At 33.0% G+C, this 16,471-nt stretch overlaps 1 protein-coding gene and 1 long non-coding RNA gene across 3 annotated transcripts in view; one reads left to right on the forward strand and one right to left on the reverse strand.

The window, feature by feature from the left end:
* The first annotated feature begins 3,175 nt into the window (after nt 1–3,175).
* On the forward strand, nt 3,176–3,913 carry LOC146735636 (uncharacterized). The gene is made up of 2 exons (XR_014931154.1): nt 3,176–3,243; nt 3,740–3,913. It is a non-coding gene; the product is annotated as an uncharacterized LOC146735636 (long non-coding RNA).
* Nucleotides 3,914–4,545: 632 nt separating this feature from the next.
* Nucleotides 4,546–16,471, reverse strand: part of LOC100313582 (CREB-like transcription factor) — a 44,065-nt gene continuing 32,139 nt past the window's right edge. Inside the window, 6 exon segments of one of the 2 annotated variants that reach the window (NM_001168049.1) lie at nt 4,546–5,643; nt 6,973–7,159; nt 11,813–11,978; nt 13,665–13,723; nt 14,209–14,355; nt 14,706–14,965. In NM_001168049.1, coding sequence (NP_001161521.1) covers nt 5,303–5,643; nt 6,973–7,159; nt 11,813–11,978; nt 13,665–13,723; nt 14,209–14,355; nt 14,706–14,965 — 1,160 coding nt within the window. In that variant the 3' untranslated portion in view covers nt 4,546–5,302. 2 annotated transcript variants of the gene reach the window in all.

The raw sequence follows: 16,471 nt of genomic DNA on the forward strand, positions 1-16,471 counted from the left end.
CATATAATATAGATACTGGAGATTATTTAATACTAGTTAGTTGGTGTGTATCAGTTTTCAAACTGTGGTTATTATCGCCTTAACTCGCCGTCGAAAGGAATGTTAGCATGTTTTATTATGAATTTGATCTAAAAATCGGCATTTTGACCCCAAATTGCAACCAAAATAATGATTGTGCCAAAGGTCGGACAAATTTTCCATATAATATAGATACTAGAAATTATTTAATACTAGTTAGTTGGTGTGTATCAGTTTTAAAACTGTGGTTATTATCGCCTCAACTCGAAAGGAATGTTAGCATGTTTTATGAATTTAATCTAAAAATCGGCATTTTGACCACAAATTGCAACCAAAATAATGATTGTGTCAAAGGTCTGAAAGTTTTTCCATATAATATAGATACTGGAGATTATGTAATACTAGTTAGTTGGTGTGTATCAGTTTTCAAACTGTGGTTATTATCGCCTCAACTCGAAAGGAATGTTAGCATGTTTTATGAATTTGATCTAAAAATCGTCATTTTGACCCCAAATTGCAACCAAAAAAACGATTGTGCCAAAGGTCTGAAAGATTTTACATATAATTTAGACATTGGAGATTATTTAATACTAGTTAGTTGATGTGTATTAGTTTTCAAACTGTGGTTATTATCGCCTCAACTCGAAAGGAATGTTAGCATGTTTTATGAATTTGATCTAAAAATCGGCGTTTTGACCCCAAATTGCAACCAAAATAATGATTGTGCCAAAGGTCGGACAAATTTTCCATATAATATAGATACTGGAGATTATTTAATACTAGTTAGTTGGTGTGTATCAGTTTTCAAACTGTGGTTATTATCGCCTTAACTCGCCGTCGAAAGGAATGTTAGCATGTTTTATTATGAATTTGATCTAAAAATCGGCATTTTGACCCCAAATTGCAACCAAAATAATGATTGTGCCAAAGGTCGGACAAATTTTCCATATAATATAGATACTAGAAATTATTTAATACTAGTTAGTTGGTGTGTATCAGTTTTAAAACTGTGGTTATTATCGCCTCAACTCTAAAGGAATGTTAGCATGTTTTATGAATTTGATCTAAAAATCGGCATTTTGACTCCAAATTGCAACCAAAATAATGATTGTATCAAAGTTAGTTGGTGTATAACGGTGATCGCCTTAAGTCGGGAGGAATATTAGCGCGTTTTATGAATTTTTACCCCAATTTCAAGCGCATCTTATAAGTGTCTCATTAGTTTTATATATAAATATATATGAATAATTATTTCTAGTTAGTGCTGGTTTATTTGTGCAGTCACCGAGTTTCGGTACTCGCAATACTGATAAGCATATTTATAAAAAAAAATCTATATTTTGGCTTGAGCATGTGACTGCGAGCTAAATATTTATTTTAACAGCATGAACCAGTGGTTATAAATGGAAGTAACATTTTTATTTTGTATGAACAGATAAGATTTTTGACTGGCGGATGATTTCTCTCCAGTCTATATTCGTCCCAGAAGCGCTCTGCCACTAGAGGGCGCCTTTTAGAAATTACCCTCACCTAAATGCAATCATAATTCAAAACGCGCGTCTTGTCGGGAATTCCCTACAAAAATTCGGTGTTGGCAATAGTTTATATTGAATGAGTAAAACAAGCAGCCTCTCTGCTGAGATAGCTCCGCTGTTAGCAATGCACATTTCAATTAAAGAACAGAAGATATCATTAGAAAATGAACAATATTCAAAAATATCATTTTTCACCATAAATGATTGTGGTTTTTAACAAGAAAATATCACTTTTTACCAAAAATGACAAAAATATTCATCAAAATTCAAGAATTGAAGATATCATCATGAAATAAACAAATTTTAGAATGGTCCACATGTAATACCAAAGCAATTGGACTTGTGATTTTTAACAAGTCGAAAATATCACTTTTTACCAAAAATGACAAAAATATTCACCAGAATTAAAGATATCATTACAAAATGTACAAATCTGAGAGGTCTACATGTAGTACCTATACATGTAATATCAAAACAAGTGGATTTGCGATTATTTAACAAGAAGTTGAAAATATTACTTTTTACCAAAAATATTCACCAAAATTAGAGAATTAAAGATATCATTACAAAATGAACAAATCTGAAAGAGATCCACATGTTGTACCTATATATGTAATATCAAAGCAATTGAACTTGCGGTTTTCAACAAGAAGTCGAAAATATCAGTTTTTATCAAAAATGACAAAAATATTCACAAAATTTGAGAATTGAAGATATGATCATTAAATGAACAAATCTGAGAGGTCTACCCAAGGTACATATACACCAAGTATCAAAACATTCAGGCTTGTAGTTTTCAAGAAGAAGTCGAAAATATAAAATATTGACACGGACGGCGACTGACAATCACTCATATGATAGGCTCCGCTCGACAAAGTCGACAGCGGAGCTAAAAATATCTGCAATATTGCAAAACTTGTAAAAGAGTTTCTACTTTGATGAATCAATACTGTTGGGAAGCTACTCAAACGGGAGTTTTAAATATTAAACTAGCAATGCCATGTCGATGTTTAAGAGGCTTAGATTAAAGGTAGCCATCTATGTCAAAGGAATCCCAATCAAATCTAAACTGGGATACTGAAGCGCCATCAGTGGCGAGATTGTTTTGCCATATACACACACTAACCTGTCATATTTCTAATATACAAGTTCATATTGGAGTGCACATGTACATACACAACCCTTGATAAATAAGGCATATCAGAAATGTCTGTGGGAACAGCACATGTTTAAAACAAAATGGCCACCAATCGAACATTTTGAATCTTATCCACTCTATGAACCAAGTATTAACACGATTCATCCATGCCAAACAACTGGTTCTGGAATCAGGGAGGAAAAATGGTTTCATTCAATCTGATTAAAATCTGATGTAGTGTACGGTCTTTAATTATTTTGGCTATAAACTTATTTTAATTTCATTTTTTATTACTTTTGTTATTAATGCCCTTTTATCTCATTATTTTACTTTGATTTTGATTTTGTGATTTTTTTTTAATTCCGCCCTACCTACATCTGATCCGACGCCTATGTAACGAGATTTCAACGAGACCCACTATCAACGATTTTAGTCAACGAATCACATACCTCCTTCTATAGCGCACATGATGACGTCACCGGGTGGCAAACACACTCAAATAAAATAGCGGATTATACCGACGTTAGCGACCGTGAATAACACGGCTTTTCGGTAAGTTTATCATTGTCAAATGCAACGAAAGTCATTTTTATGTTAATGTTGTGACTCAAATGGTTCGACTTTAGATCGTTATTCCGCATAGTTATTCTGGGAGTGTTGATTTTGTTTCCACCGGTTCGACTGAACACCAGTGTCTTTTTCCAGTCGCCTGCCCTGGAGACGGGTGATGTTTTGTTGACGATCGGGCCAAAATCGTCTACGGTATTGAAGCTGTAAATATTCATCAAATTGTATCAACATTTTGTACATTATACAATAACTCTTTATTAAAGTAATTGAGCTGATTTGGACTGGAATAAAATATTTTTTATTTGGAACACATCGCAATTGATCAGGAAATATTTGTTTGCTCCAATTTTCTGCGTCGATGCCGTGGGCCGGTGACCGTTATACAATTTAAAATCAGTTTGCATTGTTTACTATAGCTGTTTACAGTGTTCTAATCATTACGATTTACTTTTTTTTTTTTTTTTTGCTTCCATTCTAGATAATTATGCTCAGTGATGTAAAATTGAAGCGATGACTGAATGAACGAACCTTGGCTGGCGAAGATGTATCTGGAAGTGTACACATTTGTTGGAAGTGAAAAAAATATTCAATGTAATGACAAAAATTGTAAAATGCTGAGGAATTTCTTTTGCAAATAAAAATATACTAGCGATTTTCTTTTAATGGTTTATTCAAGTGGGCAAAATATAATGTACAGTAAGATTGCCCGTAGAGTATCACTACACTGAAAAGTAAGCAACCGACAGCCTGTATAAAAGGGGGGCTGTGATTGGCTGTTACTCACGCGAGATTTGAACAGGACTTACATAGGCGTCGGATCAGATGTAGGTAGGGCAGAATTAAAAAAAAATCAAAGTAAAATAATAAAATTAAAATAAGTTTATAGCCAAAATAATTAAAGCCCGTACACTACATCAGATTTTAATCAGATTGGGTTTCATTTTGATGAATTTTGGACAGTGAAATATGGCTGCCAATCAGCCATCTTAAATCAGATCATGAAACAATTGTGTACATGTATCCCAAGATATACACGAGTGAGGTTTGAACATGATTGGTCCAGGCATGTCCAAGATATGACTCTTGGAACAGCATTTGTTAAAACAAAATGGTCAACAGATTGCCATTTTAAACCCAATCTGCAAAACTAAGCGAAGTACATAAAGGTCCTATAATGTGCAATGCATGTACCGTATTTTAACAAATTCTTTCAATGCGCAGCCAATTACGTCATGCAAATCATCCTGGAACCTGATAAAGTGACAGATGACAAGAGAAGAGATGGAATTTGAATTAATATATTTTATTTATTCTACATGGATTTCAAAATACCGACTCAAGAATATAGTATATTTGGCAGCATAATTATTAATTCTGGGAAATCTTTTGACATTTTGGATTTTTTAAAGGTTGTTTACTACATTTTAACCCCAAGAAATTGGAATGAAAACGGCATGCAAAACATATTGCAACATAATATAATAAAATCTTCAAAGCTTCAAAAACAAACAGTTAAAATATACTTTTCTTTTTGTGTGAAGTACAGCGACTACTCCATATCTCGTTTTACTCAAAAAAAAAAAAAATTCAAAAACATTTTTATACTACTTAAAATACAACAAAATTTAAAAAAAAAAATCTCCCCTCAACGATTCTCTAGCTACAAAAAAATAATTCCGAAGAAAAGTTTTAAATATGCAAGCTTTGTTTTATTTTATATTTTTTGTTAAGCTATGTTTCCAATATATGGTATAGATTCTACCATTTTCACTATAAAGGATGATAAAGCTAGCCTGAAATGTATATTCTTGAATCATATTACATTTGATATGCAGAAAGATAGAAGTGGATTTATAGTATTATATTTGTTTACAAGAGACCCTCATATGAATTTATGTACAAGAAAAGTAGCCTTCATGATTTATTTTATTTTTATTTTTTAACAACTCAAACTTTTTCTCCATGGCATGGATCTGTAAAGATCTTAAGTTGATGATGTTAAGATCTATTAATAAACTGATTTGTCCAACCAGTGCACACTTCATTTGCTGGAAGTATTATTTATTCGAGCCATCGTTTCCATGGCAACATATTTTGCATGGATTTCTGTGGCAATATCCGGATGCATCACAGCTTGATATTCAGACATTTCCGCAACTTTCATATCAGGATGAATTTTTGTGTAATTCATTTCCAAAGATTTTTCCATAATCAGCGCTTTCTCGTCTACATTCGCATCAAGAGCTTCTACACGGAAAGGTTTTCCAGTATTGTTTTCTTCCAGCAATTTCCCCAGGTTATCCAGTTTTGAAGCATATGGATATGGAGGTTCTGGGTAAGATCCCTCTTCTTCAACAGACAAAAGAACCCTAGAAGAACGAACTGGAAATAAACACTACATAAGAATAGTGTATAGAAAGATTACCATGTACATATACAGTAAAATAGCTAACTGACAGGACTAAGCTTTAATGAAAATTAATTAATTATAGTCAGAAGTGTATGTTCTCTTGTTGTATTTTTATTACATGATTTGCCTAATGCATTCATAACAGGTCATGAATTATTCATGATTTGCCTAATGCATTCATAACAGGTCATGAATTATTCATGATTTGCCCAATGCATTCATAACAGGTCATGAATTATTCATGATTTACCCAATGCATTCATAACAGGTCATGAATTATTCATGATTTACCCAATGCATTCATAACAGGTCATGAATTATTCATGATTTACCCAATGCATTCATAACAGGTCATGAATTATTCATGATTTACCCAATGCATTCATAACAGGTCATGAATTATTCACGATTTACCCAATGCATTCATAACAGGTCATGAATTATTCACGATTTACCCAATGTTTTCATAACAGGTCATGAATTATTCGCGATTTACCCAATGTTTTCATAACAGGTCATGAATTATTCGCGATTTACCCAATGTTTTCATAACAGGTCATGAATTATTCTCGATTTACCCAATGTTTTCATAACAGGTCATGAATTATTCTCGATTTACCCAATGTTTTCATAACAGGTCATGGATTATTCACGATTTACCCAATGTTTTCATAACAGGTCATGGATTATTCATGATTTACCCAATGTTTTCATAACAGGTCATGAATTATTCGCGATTTACCCAATGTTTTCATAACAGGTCATGAATTATTCACGATTTACCCAATGTTTTCATAACAGGTCATGGATTATTCACGATTTACCCAATGTTTTCATACCATGTCATGAATTATTCACGATTTACCCAATGCTTTCATAACAGGTCATGAATTATTCATGATTTACCCAATGCATTCATAACAGGTCATGAATTATTCATGATTTACCCAATGCATTCATAACAGGTCATGAATTATTCATGATTTACCCAATGTTTTCATAACAGGTCATGAATTATTCATGATTTACCTAACATATTCATAACAGGTCATGAATTATTCATGATTTACCTAACATATTCATAACAGGTCATGAATTATTCATGATTTACCTAACATATTCATAACAGGTCATGAATTATTCATGATTTGCCAAATGTTTTTATAATATGTTATGAATTATTCATTGTGTATTCATTAGGCAAATCATGAATAATTCATGATCAGTCATGAATATTTGATATGGTACTAAAATATATAAATAAATTTGATGTGATGGAAGACAAGACTTTGTATACTTACTACTAGGAGTGCTGTACGGATCATAAGTGGCACTGGCTGGAACTGGTCCGTATGATTTATGCGAATGATACTCAGAAGGATTAGAAGAGGCTGAACTTTGATGGGGCATCTTAATGTAACCAGAGGAATCTGTTGTGGGCGTGGGAGACCAGCTTCCAAGAAATAATGCAAAAAATAATACTAATACCTGAAAAAAATCAAAATGAAAACACATTTTAGAAGACTGCAATCTATTTCTCTTGTACATCCAAACTCAGATCTACAGATTTCTCAAATTTTATTTAATAAAGACAGGGACATAATTTAGCTTCACAGTATTGTATTCATTCGAATAGCGAAGTTGACTTTGGTTATTTTCCATGAGGTAAATCAAAACATAGTATGTTGAACAGAATCTGTTTATGTGGTCTAAATTAACAAGAAATATGTTTAAAATGTATCAAAAATTAGGTAGGACAATTTTTGAAATGATTTTTTTCAATTTTAACCTTTTCACCACCAGTTCCTCTTTTCATCACAAATTCACAAAATAGTCCCGTTTATAGTCTGTACTTTCCTTCATAAGATTTAGACAAAAATAGCAAATTTGTCTGTTGACTCCAAAATTAGGGTTCATTTCAAGAAATATTGAAGAATAGAAAAAAAATGTACAGAGATATTTATGCGAGAAAGTCTGGAAAGTGAAAAGGTTAAAAGTGGAGTAATAAATACCAAGTTAGAAAATGATAATGGGACACAAAGTTATGAAGATGCAACACATGTATTTCAGTGAGTACTTCATTAAATATAGATTGAGTTTACATTGGTCTGAGATTGACAACAATATTAGTAAAACAATGAAAAACAGATGAACTACATCAGTTTAAAACGTGTTTCTGACAATCAACAATCATTTTTGTTATTATTAGTATTTGTTGATCGTTTCTAAACTGTTTTAAACACGTGTTAGTAATCTGTGTTGAATTCCAACAGACGAGATTCTGAACTGCTGAAATAGTCATTTTCAACAATTTAAAATGCTAATGAATTTTCTATCTTTGCAATGCACTTCCTTTCCCACCTATGGTATAATGGTAGAGTCCAAAACCAGATGAGTTCATTACTGATGGGGGTTAAAGGGGTCAGAGAGAGGGGACAGTAAATGAAACCACCACCAATTCCTAATAACATGAAAAAAGGTTTTGTTAAAAAAATGAAACTGCTCTTCAACGTTGAATTGGAACAATCGAGTCAATTTGAGCCGTTATCCAAAAATATATCAAGAATATTGCAACGTTGAAGTGCAGTATAATAGTATACTTGACTACAAAATACACTACTTTGTAATCTGGAATAGATATCTGCCTTAGAATTGCCCACTAAACATTCTACATGACACAAACTAAATATATCCATCGAATTTTAATTTATATGTAGTATTTATCAAGAAATTTAGATAATTTCTTAAGGTTCATATAGAAATGTTTCAATATAGTTAATGTACAGTTACATGTCATTAGAGTCTCCTGTAAGCACCCACAAAAGGGAGAAAAATATTTAAAAAAATTGCTTTTGTCATCGGATTTTTATTGAACCACACAATGCCAAAAATAAAATATTTTATACAGTCAAACTAATTGATTTTGATAATGTTTTTGGTAAATTTTTTTTTTTCATTTTGCTGTCTGATGAAGTTCAAATGTTATTTTTACAAGTACGAAATATCCCAATTGCCTTGTGCAACCTATCTCTTTACAAAACTGCGGTGGTTAACAATAGGTGATTTTCCGTACAATGGCGAGATCTCGCGAGATGCATGAAAGACGCGCGTCGAACGTCTGCCGCAAAAATTGAACGATTTGATTTTGAACTATAATTTCTTTATTTCGTAGCTCACACCGACCAGCCGATCTTAGACAGAGGAATATTGCTTCCGAATACCCTCACTTAATCGAAATTGCCTATCATCAAATGTGGACAGCACATTATTAAGCATGGAAATGTCCCCAAAATACTTTTGCGTTTGTCGAATCCCACGCGATGTTTGACGCGACTACAACGCTATGACCTTTGTTTGTCCTGTTTTTACGTTCGATTTCACGCATAACGCGTGATTCTCGCAGTGTACGGAAAATGGTCTATTAATAAGATTGCCACAACTGACAAAAGTTTCTAAATTACGAGTATAAGCAGCAATGGGTATGACAATTCATTTGATGGATATACTTTGTTGGACGAGAACGCAACACAAGATTATTATCATGGCCTGGTAATGGCAGAAAGCATCCTTTTATACTGCACCTTTGACGCCTGCGTCAGAAATCCTAAAAATCTGTTATATATATTCTCTTGATTGTTGTCATCTCTTACGGCCTGTACGTAATCCATACTAAACAAAAAGGGGCAAGTTTTATCAAACGTTAACAGAGTATAACAGAAAAAAAAATTAAAAAAAGAATATACCAATTTTATTGTATTAGAAGCGCACAAGCAACAAAAATATATATATTTTTTTTTTTCGCTGAATCATAAATAATATCATTTTTTTAAAGTAAAGATGAAGTCTTTTATGTAAACATGTGCGCTTCTAAAATAGCATATGATATTTGAAAAGAAGAGCATGCGGCAAAATAATTCATTCCATTATGAAAAGAAAGGAATGTAAGGTATTTAGTGCATGATGATAATATTCCCGTCACCTTTGCACCACAAGTCTATAGAAAGTTGAAAAAATAAAGCGTTTATATTATATTATTATGATGTATAAAGATGTCTTGCTAGGCCACCAATACAACAATTCCAATTCACCACTAAACCATCTAACAATGTTGAGGTTATATTTTCTCAGTAAAGGTACATGTACAACAGACAATTATTAATAATTATAATTAAAAGTTGTTTGCAAACACAAGGTGTACATTTTTGTAAAAGTTATTTGTTTTATTTTGATGATTTATGCTTTTGTTTGGACCTTCTAAATTCATAACATTTCCAGAACTACTTGCACTTATTTCGGAAGAGCTATGCAAGATCTAAAATAGTTTTTTGAGTGAATATTTCACCTACGAAACACACAAATTTAGAAGTTTTCATGTTTTTCCCTATCAAATAGGAATGGGTAAAGTGAAATTGTTCTGTTCTGCACATATTATTGCAAAGCCAGTAAAGACTTAGTTCTCTGACCACATATTATTGCAAAGCCAGTAAAGACTTAGTTCTCTGACCACATATTACCGCAAATGCATTTAAGCAGAATGTGTCCAACAGCCATGGTTATGAAAATGAAAGACATAGTGCAAGAAAAGAAAGATGAAATTGAAATGCTATATTGTCCCCTCTCTCCCCTCAAACTATGTCTAACTGTCTAATCTAACTATAAAGTATTTTTGTTCACAAAACTACTAAATATAGTAAAACAAGTCAAAACCAACCAGAAACTTGTCAAAACAGAACAGTCATTGATCCCTTATTATTGTTTAAATACATATAAAACCTATAAAACCAAACACTGTAAATTTTCCATTAAAAAGTTTTTCAGTGGTTCAATGTTCGGTCTTGATTTATTTTACTGTGTATCTGCACCAGTGCACAACATGACAGCAAAACAAAGTAAACTGTATTTGTGGACATGTGAGGGGGCTATTCAAACACTGTAAATTTTCCATTAAAAAGTTTTCCAGTGGTTCAATGTTCAGTCTTGATTTATTTTACTGTGTATCTGGCACCAGTGCACAACATGACAGCAAAACAAAGTAAACTGTATTTGTGGACATGTGAGGGGGCTATTCAAAGTCCTTACAAGCCAAATTCACACAGAATACCATAGCAATGCTTGTCATGTTCCCAACTCGAGCCCTAACTGTGATTCATGCCTCTTAAATCTCATTGCTAATTAAAATTATTTCAGAACAAATTCAACAAGTTGCATCTCTTCAATGAAATTAATCACCAACAATACACTGACAAAATATTCTGTCAAAACACTGTAGAATACTTTATTTACACTGAAATTTATTTTCTCTGAATGCTAAATTGCATGCAATTTACTTTTTGTCGATTCCTTATTTTGTATTTGCTTTATCAGTAGCATTTGTAAAAATGAAAAGTTAGAACGGTCAAAATATGTCATATTTAAATGATTCAGCATAGAATATATACTCTAAAATACTTTCTTTTTGCTTGGAATTAATTTGCTATTTTCGCTGTGGGAATGATTGAGTGTGAAATAAAATCCAGCGAATATACCTTTTTCCTATATTTTACATTCAACTCATCAAAAATCACTGAAAATAAATTCCATACAAAACGCAGAAAAAGTCTTTACAGCGAAAATTAATTCAAGCTAAGATAAAGTATTTTACAGTACAATTTCTGATTCAAGAATTTCTGTTAAAGATGTGCTACTAATAGAGTAAATACAGCAATTAGTTATTACATACAAAATATAGGAATTATTGCGAATAAAGCATTCTACAGTACACTTTTTTTATAACACCTTGAAATACATCACACTAGTAACATTGCTGCATGTAAATAAAGTCTATTTTCGAGGGGGTCACATTTGAAGTGAGACATGATCACCAAATTAAACTGAACATGAGCAGTGAATACTACGTTCTTTGGGTAAACAGTGAATTTTCAGTGCTTCAATACTTTGAAATTTTTCACGACTTCTCTAAAATTGGACCCAAGGGAAGTTAAAGCAGTGTATATTATTTAAATCGCATCATAAAGCATATAATACCAATTTAAAAGTTAATTTAAAATATTTCTGTTATGGGGAATAAAGTTTAAAAACACATGTACTGATGCAATGTTACAAGTTTGATATGGCCAAGGTGTGGGTGACTTCTGTACTTACCATAAGACAGGTACCGGTTTGTGTAGAGGTGGCCTTTATGGGTTTGGAAACTTTACTGACAAGGGCTTGTAAGCGATGTAATTGTGACATCAATGCCTTGTTGGTATTTTCAAGGGATTCAAGCTTCTTCCTGAGATCTGTATTTTCTGATGTATAACCCTCAACCCTACAATTTAATACATATTTCAGATATTATATACACTGTAGTTGCATAGGTTGAACCTAATTCAGTGTTCTGAATAGGTGATTTTCCGTACAATTGAGAGATCTCGCGAGATGCATGAAAGACGCGCGTCGAACGTCTGCCGCAAAAATCGAACGATTTGATTTTGAAGGAGAATTTCTTTATTTCGTAGCTTACATTGACCGGCCGATCTTCGACAGAGGAATATTGCTTCTGAATACCCTCACTTAATCAAAATTGCCTATCATCAAATGTGGACAGCACATTATTAAGCATGGAAATGTCCCCGAAATACTTTCGCGTTTGTCGAATCCCACGCAATGTTTGACGCGACTACGACGCTATGACCTTTGTTTGTCCCGTTTTTACGTTCGATTTCACTCATAACGCGTGATTCTCGCAGTGAACGGAAAATGGTATATTCTCTTAATAACTGATTTAACTGGAGGACTACATTTCATAGCACTGAGGCATTTGCAAGACCTTCTGTCATCTGAAACTGAGTGCTTTAGCTATTTATTGAAATTGGATCACAATTGTATTTTTTGTCCCTACAGAGGGCCCAATGAAAATTACTTTATTGTATATTGGCCTACCCTCTTTAAATAAAGTGTTAAATAAATAAATAAAATAACCACTTCTGGGGAAAAAGGAAGGCAAGTAAACTGATTCAGTTTTGTGAGGGACAAAATCTCAAAATTTTGTAGCTGTTAAAATTTCTCCGGGGTCATATGATATAAAATATCAGCTACTTCCAAAAAATGTTTTCATAAATCCCATCAAATTATCAAAATCGTGAAAATAACTAGTGAAAATGGTCTACTGTAATTAACAGCGTTGATATAGTTCTTTAGTCTGACAATAACAAATACTGTTTTTGAGAGATGTATTATATTCTTAATAACTACACAACCAAACACAGCTGTTGATTTAAGTGACATTGCTTTCACCCTTGACATCCAAGTTTTCCATCAATAGAGGGCGCTATTCATACAGCAGCAGTACTCTACAAGTCATGGTGGTGATAGTAAGGTTTTGGGTGTAATCAGTCTGTCATGGTTTTCATCTTTTTTAAAAGTATGAAAATAGGTAAATACACACAGCAGAAAAGTCAACTTCTATAAATTACTTTGTATATTAAATTACTTAATTATAATTATAAGTCTTTCACACGGTTTAATTTTTAAGACTAGAGATTCAAATACAGTAAGTGGCCAAATATCTAGATGGAATGATTGGAAACTAATGCTTGAATAGACCATTTTCCGTACACAGCGAGAATCACGCGTTATGCGTGAAATCGAACGTAAAAACAGGACAAACAAAGGTCATAGCATCGTAGTCGCGTCAAACATCGCATGGGATTCGACAAACGCGAAAGTATTTCGGGGACATTTCCATGCTTAATAATGTGCTGTACACGTTTGATGATAGGCAATTTCGATTAAGTAAGGGTATTCGGAAGCAATATTCCTCTGTCGAAGATCGGCCGGTCAATGTAAGCTGCGAAATAAAGAAATTTTAGTTCAAAATCAAATCGTTCGATTTTTGCGGCAGACGTTCGACGCGCGTCTTTCATGCATCTCGCGAGATCTCGCAATTGTTCGGAAAATCACCTATTTAGAAAACACACGATTGGTAAACAAAAACACATCATGCTTAGTTTACCTTTTCTCTAAGCAGTCAACGTATTCCTTCTTTTTCCGCCTGCTTTCTTGTGCTGATATCTGTAATGGAAATCAACATCAGGTCAAACCTTTTTCAAAAACGGTCAGTACTCTCAATAGTGTTATTTATTGTTCATACAGTAATAGACGCAGTGTTATCACAACCTGTCTTCTGAAGAACAGTTTACTGCACTGTTAACTAATGATAGTAATGTCATCCAGGTAGCACAGCATATCAACTAGGCAACAAATACGCTAATAATATGCATTTTTTATGTAGAAGGAATCGTTTTAATGTTTTTCTATTAATATTCTGTTTTTGTAGATTAGTTTTTTATTTATTCCTTCTTTTTTTTAGTGTATTACCGGTAGTACTGTATACTTTTACTAGTATCTGTAACCATTGCCATTCCCTGGGAGTACGTGTTAATAAATAAATATTAAATATTAACAAGTAAGGGCAGGTATCCTCGGCAAATTGATCTATGATGGCAATTGATAATCGCGTGTAATCATGCAATCTGAGGTACATATGTAGACCATACCTTGTTTTTGATCTTTCGTCGGACTTTTTTGAGTGATTTTTCTTCTGCCTTTGTCAGTGGAAGTTTTGTGGGTATTGGATATCCTTCTTGTACGAGTGTGCGTTTTTCTTCTTCGGACAATATTATCGCACCAGATGGAGGGATTTTCTACAATAAAACAAATTTTTAAATTTAAAATTATATTTTTTTAGACTGAAGTCAGACATAGGGTAGCCGTTCAATTTGCTTTCAATATATGGATGCTGCTGCAAAAGTCTGCTCTAGATTCTGGACACATGCTAGATTAAGGTATTTTCAATTTTATTAAATCTTAGACAAAAAAATATTTAAATTTACTAATAATATAGTTTTATATTAAAGTCAGACATACTTGTAGGAAGTGGTTGAGGTTGCTTTCAATAAATTGCTGCTAGTATAAAGTGTGTTCTTGATTCCAGACACACGTTAGATTAATGTTGACATGATTCTGTGGAAACTTGGATGAAAACAAAACTCACCTGGTTTAGTTGTGTGGTTATAACTGGATGTTGTACAATCTTTGGTCCAGATGTTGATGTGTGTTGTTGTTCTCTTGGCTGTTGTGATGATACTGTCGATGTTGTGTGGGGTTGAGCCAATGTCATGGATGGGATCTGTTTTCCTGTCATGCATGGTGGACTTCCAGGTTCAGATGCAGATCTATGTGGACTGAGTCCACCTTCACTGTCACTTGGAGTACTGCTTGGTGGTGTGGGTGGCATATGAACTTGTTCCATGGCTACAAATTAAAAAATATTGTATGTAAATTAGCATAATGAGTAAATATTAAATACAGTATCGATCGATCGATCGATCGATTACCTCAGTATCGATTATTAAACAGTTTTAATGACCAGAAGAACAAATTATTGACAAAAGGCGCAGCTGAACAAATTCATACACTGACTATAGATAATGTGAAATTTTTACTGTAAAATAATTTATTTGGGAATTAATTTTTCGCTGATGACTTTTCGAGTTTTTCGTATGGAATTTATTTTCACTGATTTCTGACAAGTTGAATGTAAAAAATAGGGGGGGGGGAAGACATATTCGCTGAATTTTATTTTCACTGAATCATTCATTCAGCAAAATTAGCGAAAATTAATTTCAAGGGAAAAGTATTTTACAGTTACTGTAGTCATTTTGTTTGTCATGTAGCTCTTATGTAAACAAACAAACAAATAAAAACCAAATAAACAAATACAGTCGTGCATACATCAATACCTATCCTAAACCTGCGCACATTTCACCTTAGGTTAGTTTGGTTCTGTGCTCAGAACTATTTTCAAGTCAGACATGATTATTGTGTATTGTATTTAGTTCATATGCAACAATTTTACATTGCACATTGAGTAAATATCAGATGAGTCATCTGTGTGTTATAATAAACAGAATATGTATGATTTATTGCAATGCCTCTGATCAGAAACACAGGGGAATTTAACGATAATGGCGTGTTACGCGTTACAAACATTAACTAATTAATAAATCCTCCACAGTATGGATTTCATTAGTTTACGCTCAATAAAAAAATAAATATAATTTAATGTGCAATTACCTGTATATTATAAAAAAAAAATTAGATAAGTCTGTTCCCTGATCATACTAATTTTAATTATTAATTCTACTCAAAATTAATAATCTCCGAGTTAAGTAACCCACAATGAATTGCATCAAACAGCATGAACGAGTCTTGGCTTTCCGATATGCTATTTTGTTGTACACATTTAAGGTTTATCATCGGTTATTTATGACCACATGTACTACGAATAAATATGATGTTTATATTGTGGTAGAATTGATATCACTCTGCACTAAAAATCAGAGCGTTGCAAATTTTAATTTGCACCTATGGAACTCCTATAAGTGGCTCTCTATAACCAGATGTATACAAGAATCTGATGTCGGAACTTTGGCACTGTGTGAACAAATTTAAAACTGATTGTGTTTAATATTTACAGAACAAAATGGTTAACCATACTGAATGATCCATCTTAAAGGCCAGAGGTGGTAGTCGCGCTATGTGCTGCTCGACAAGAGACCCATAGCGATGTATACAACACGTATAAAATACATTGTTCGCATGAAAATCAAACACGTGCTGCGGGACGATGACAAATGCCCTTTAATAAGGTAGTTGGCTACCATTAGACCTTAATCCTCAATTTCCTTAGACCTTAGTTAGATAGGTTAGATAGGTTGAATACTCGCAAATGACTTGTTCGTAATTGTTCCCGTCTGA

This window comes from Saccoglossus kowalevskii, chromosome 12 (genome assembly GCF_978046115.1).
Source record: "Saccoglossus kowalevskii chromosome 12, keSacKowa6.1, whole genome shotgun sequence".
Taxonomy (NCBI): Eukaryota; Metazoa; Hemichordata; class Enteropneusta; family Harrimaniidae; genus Saccoglossus; species Saccoglossus kowalevskii.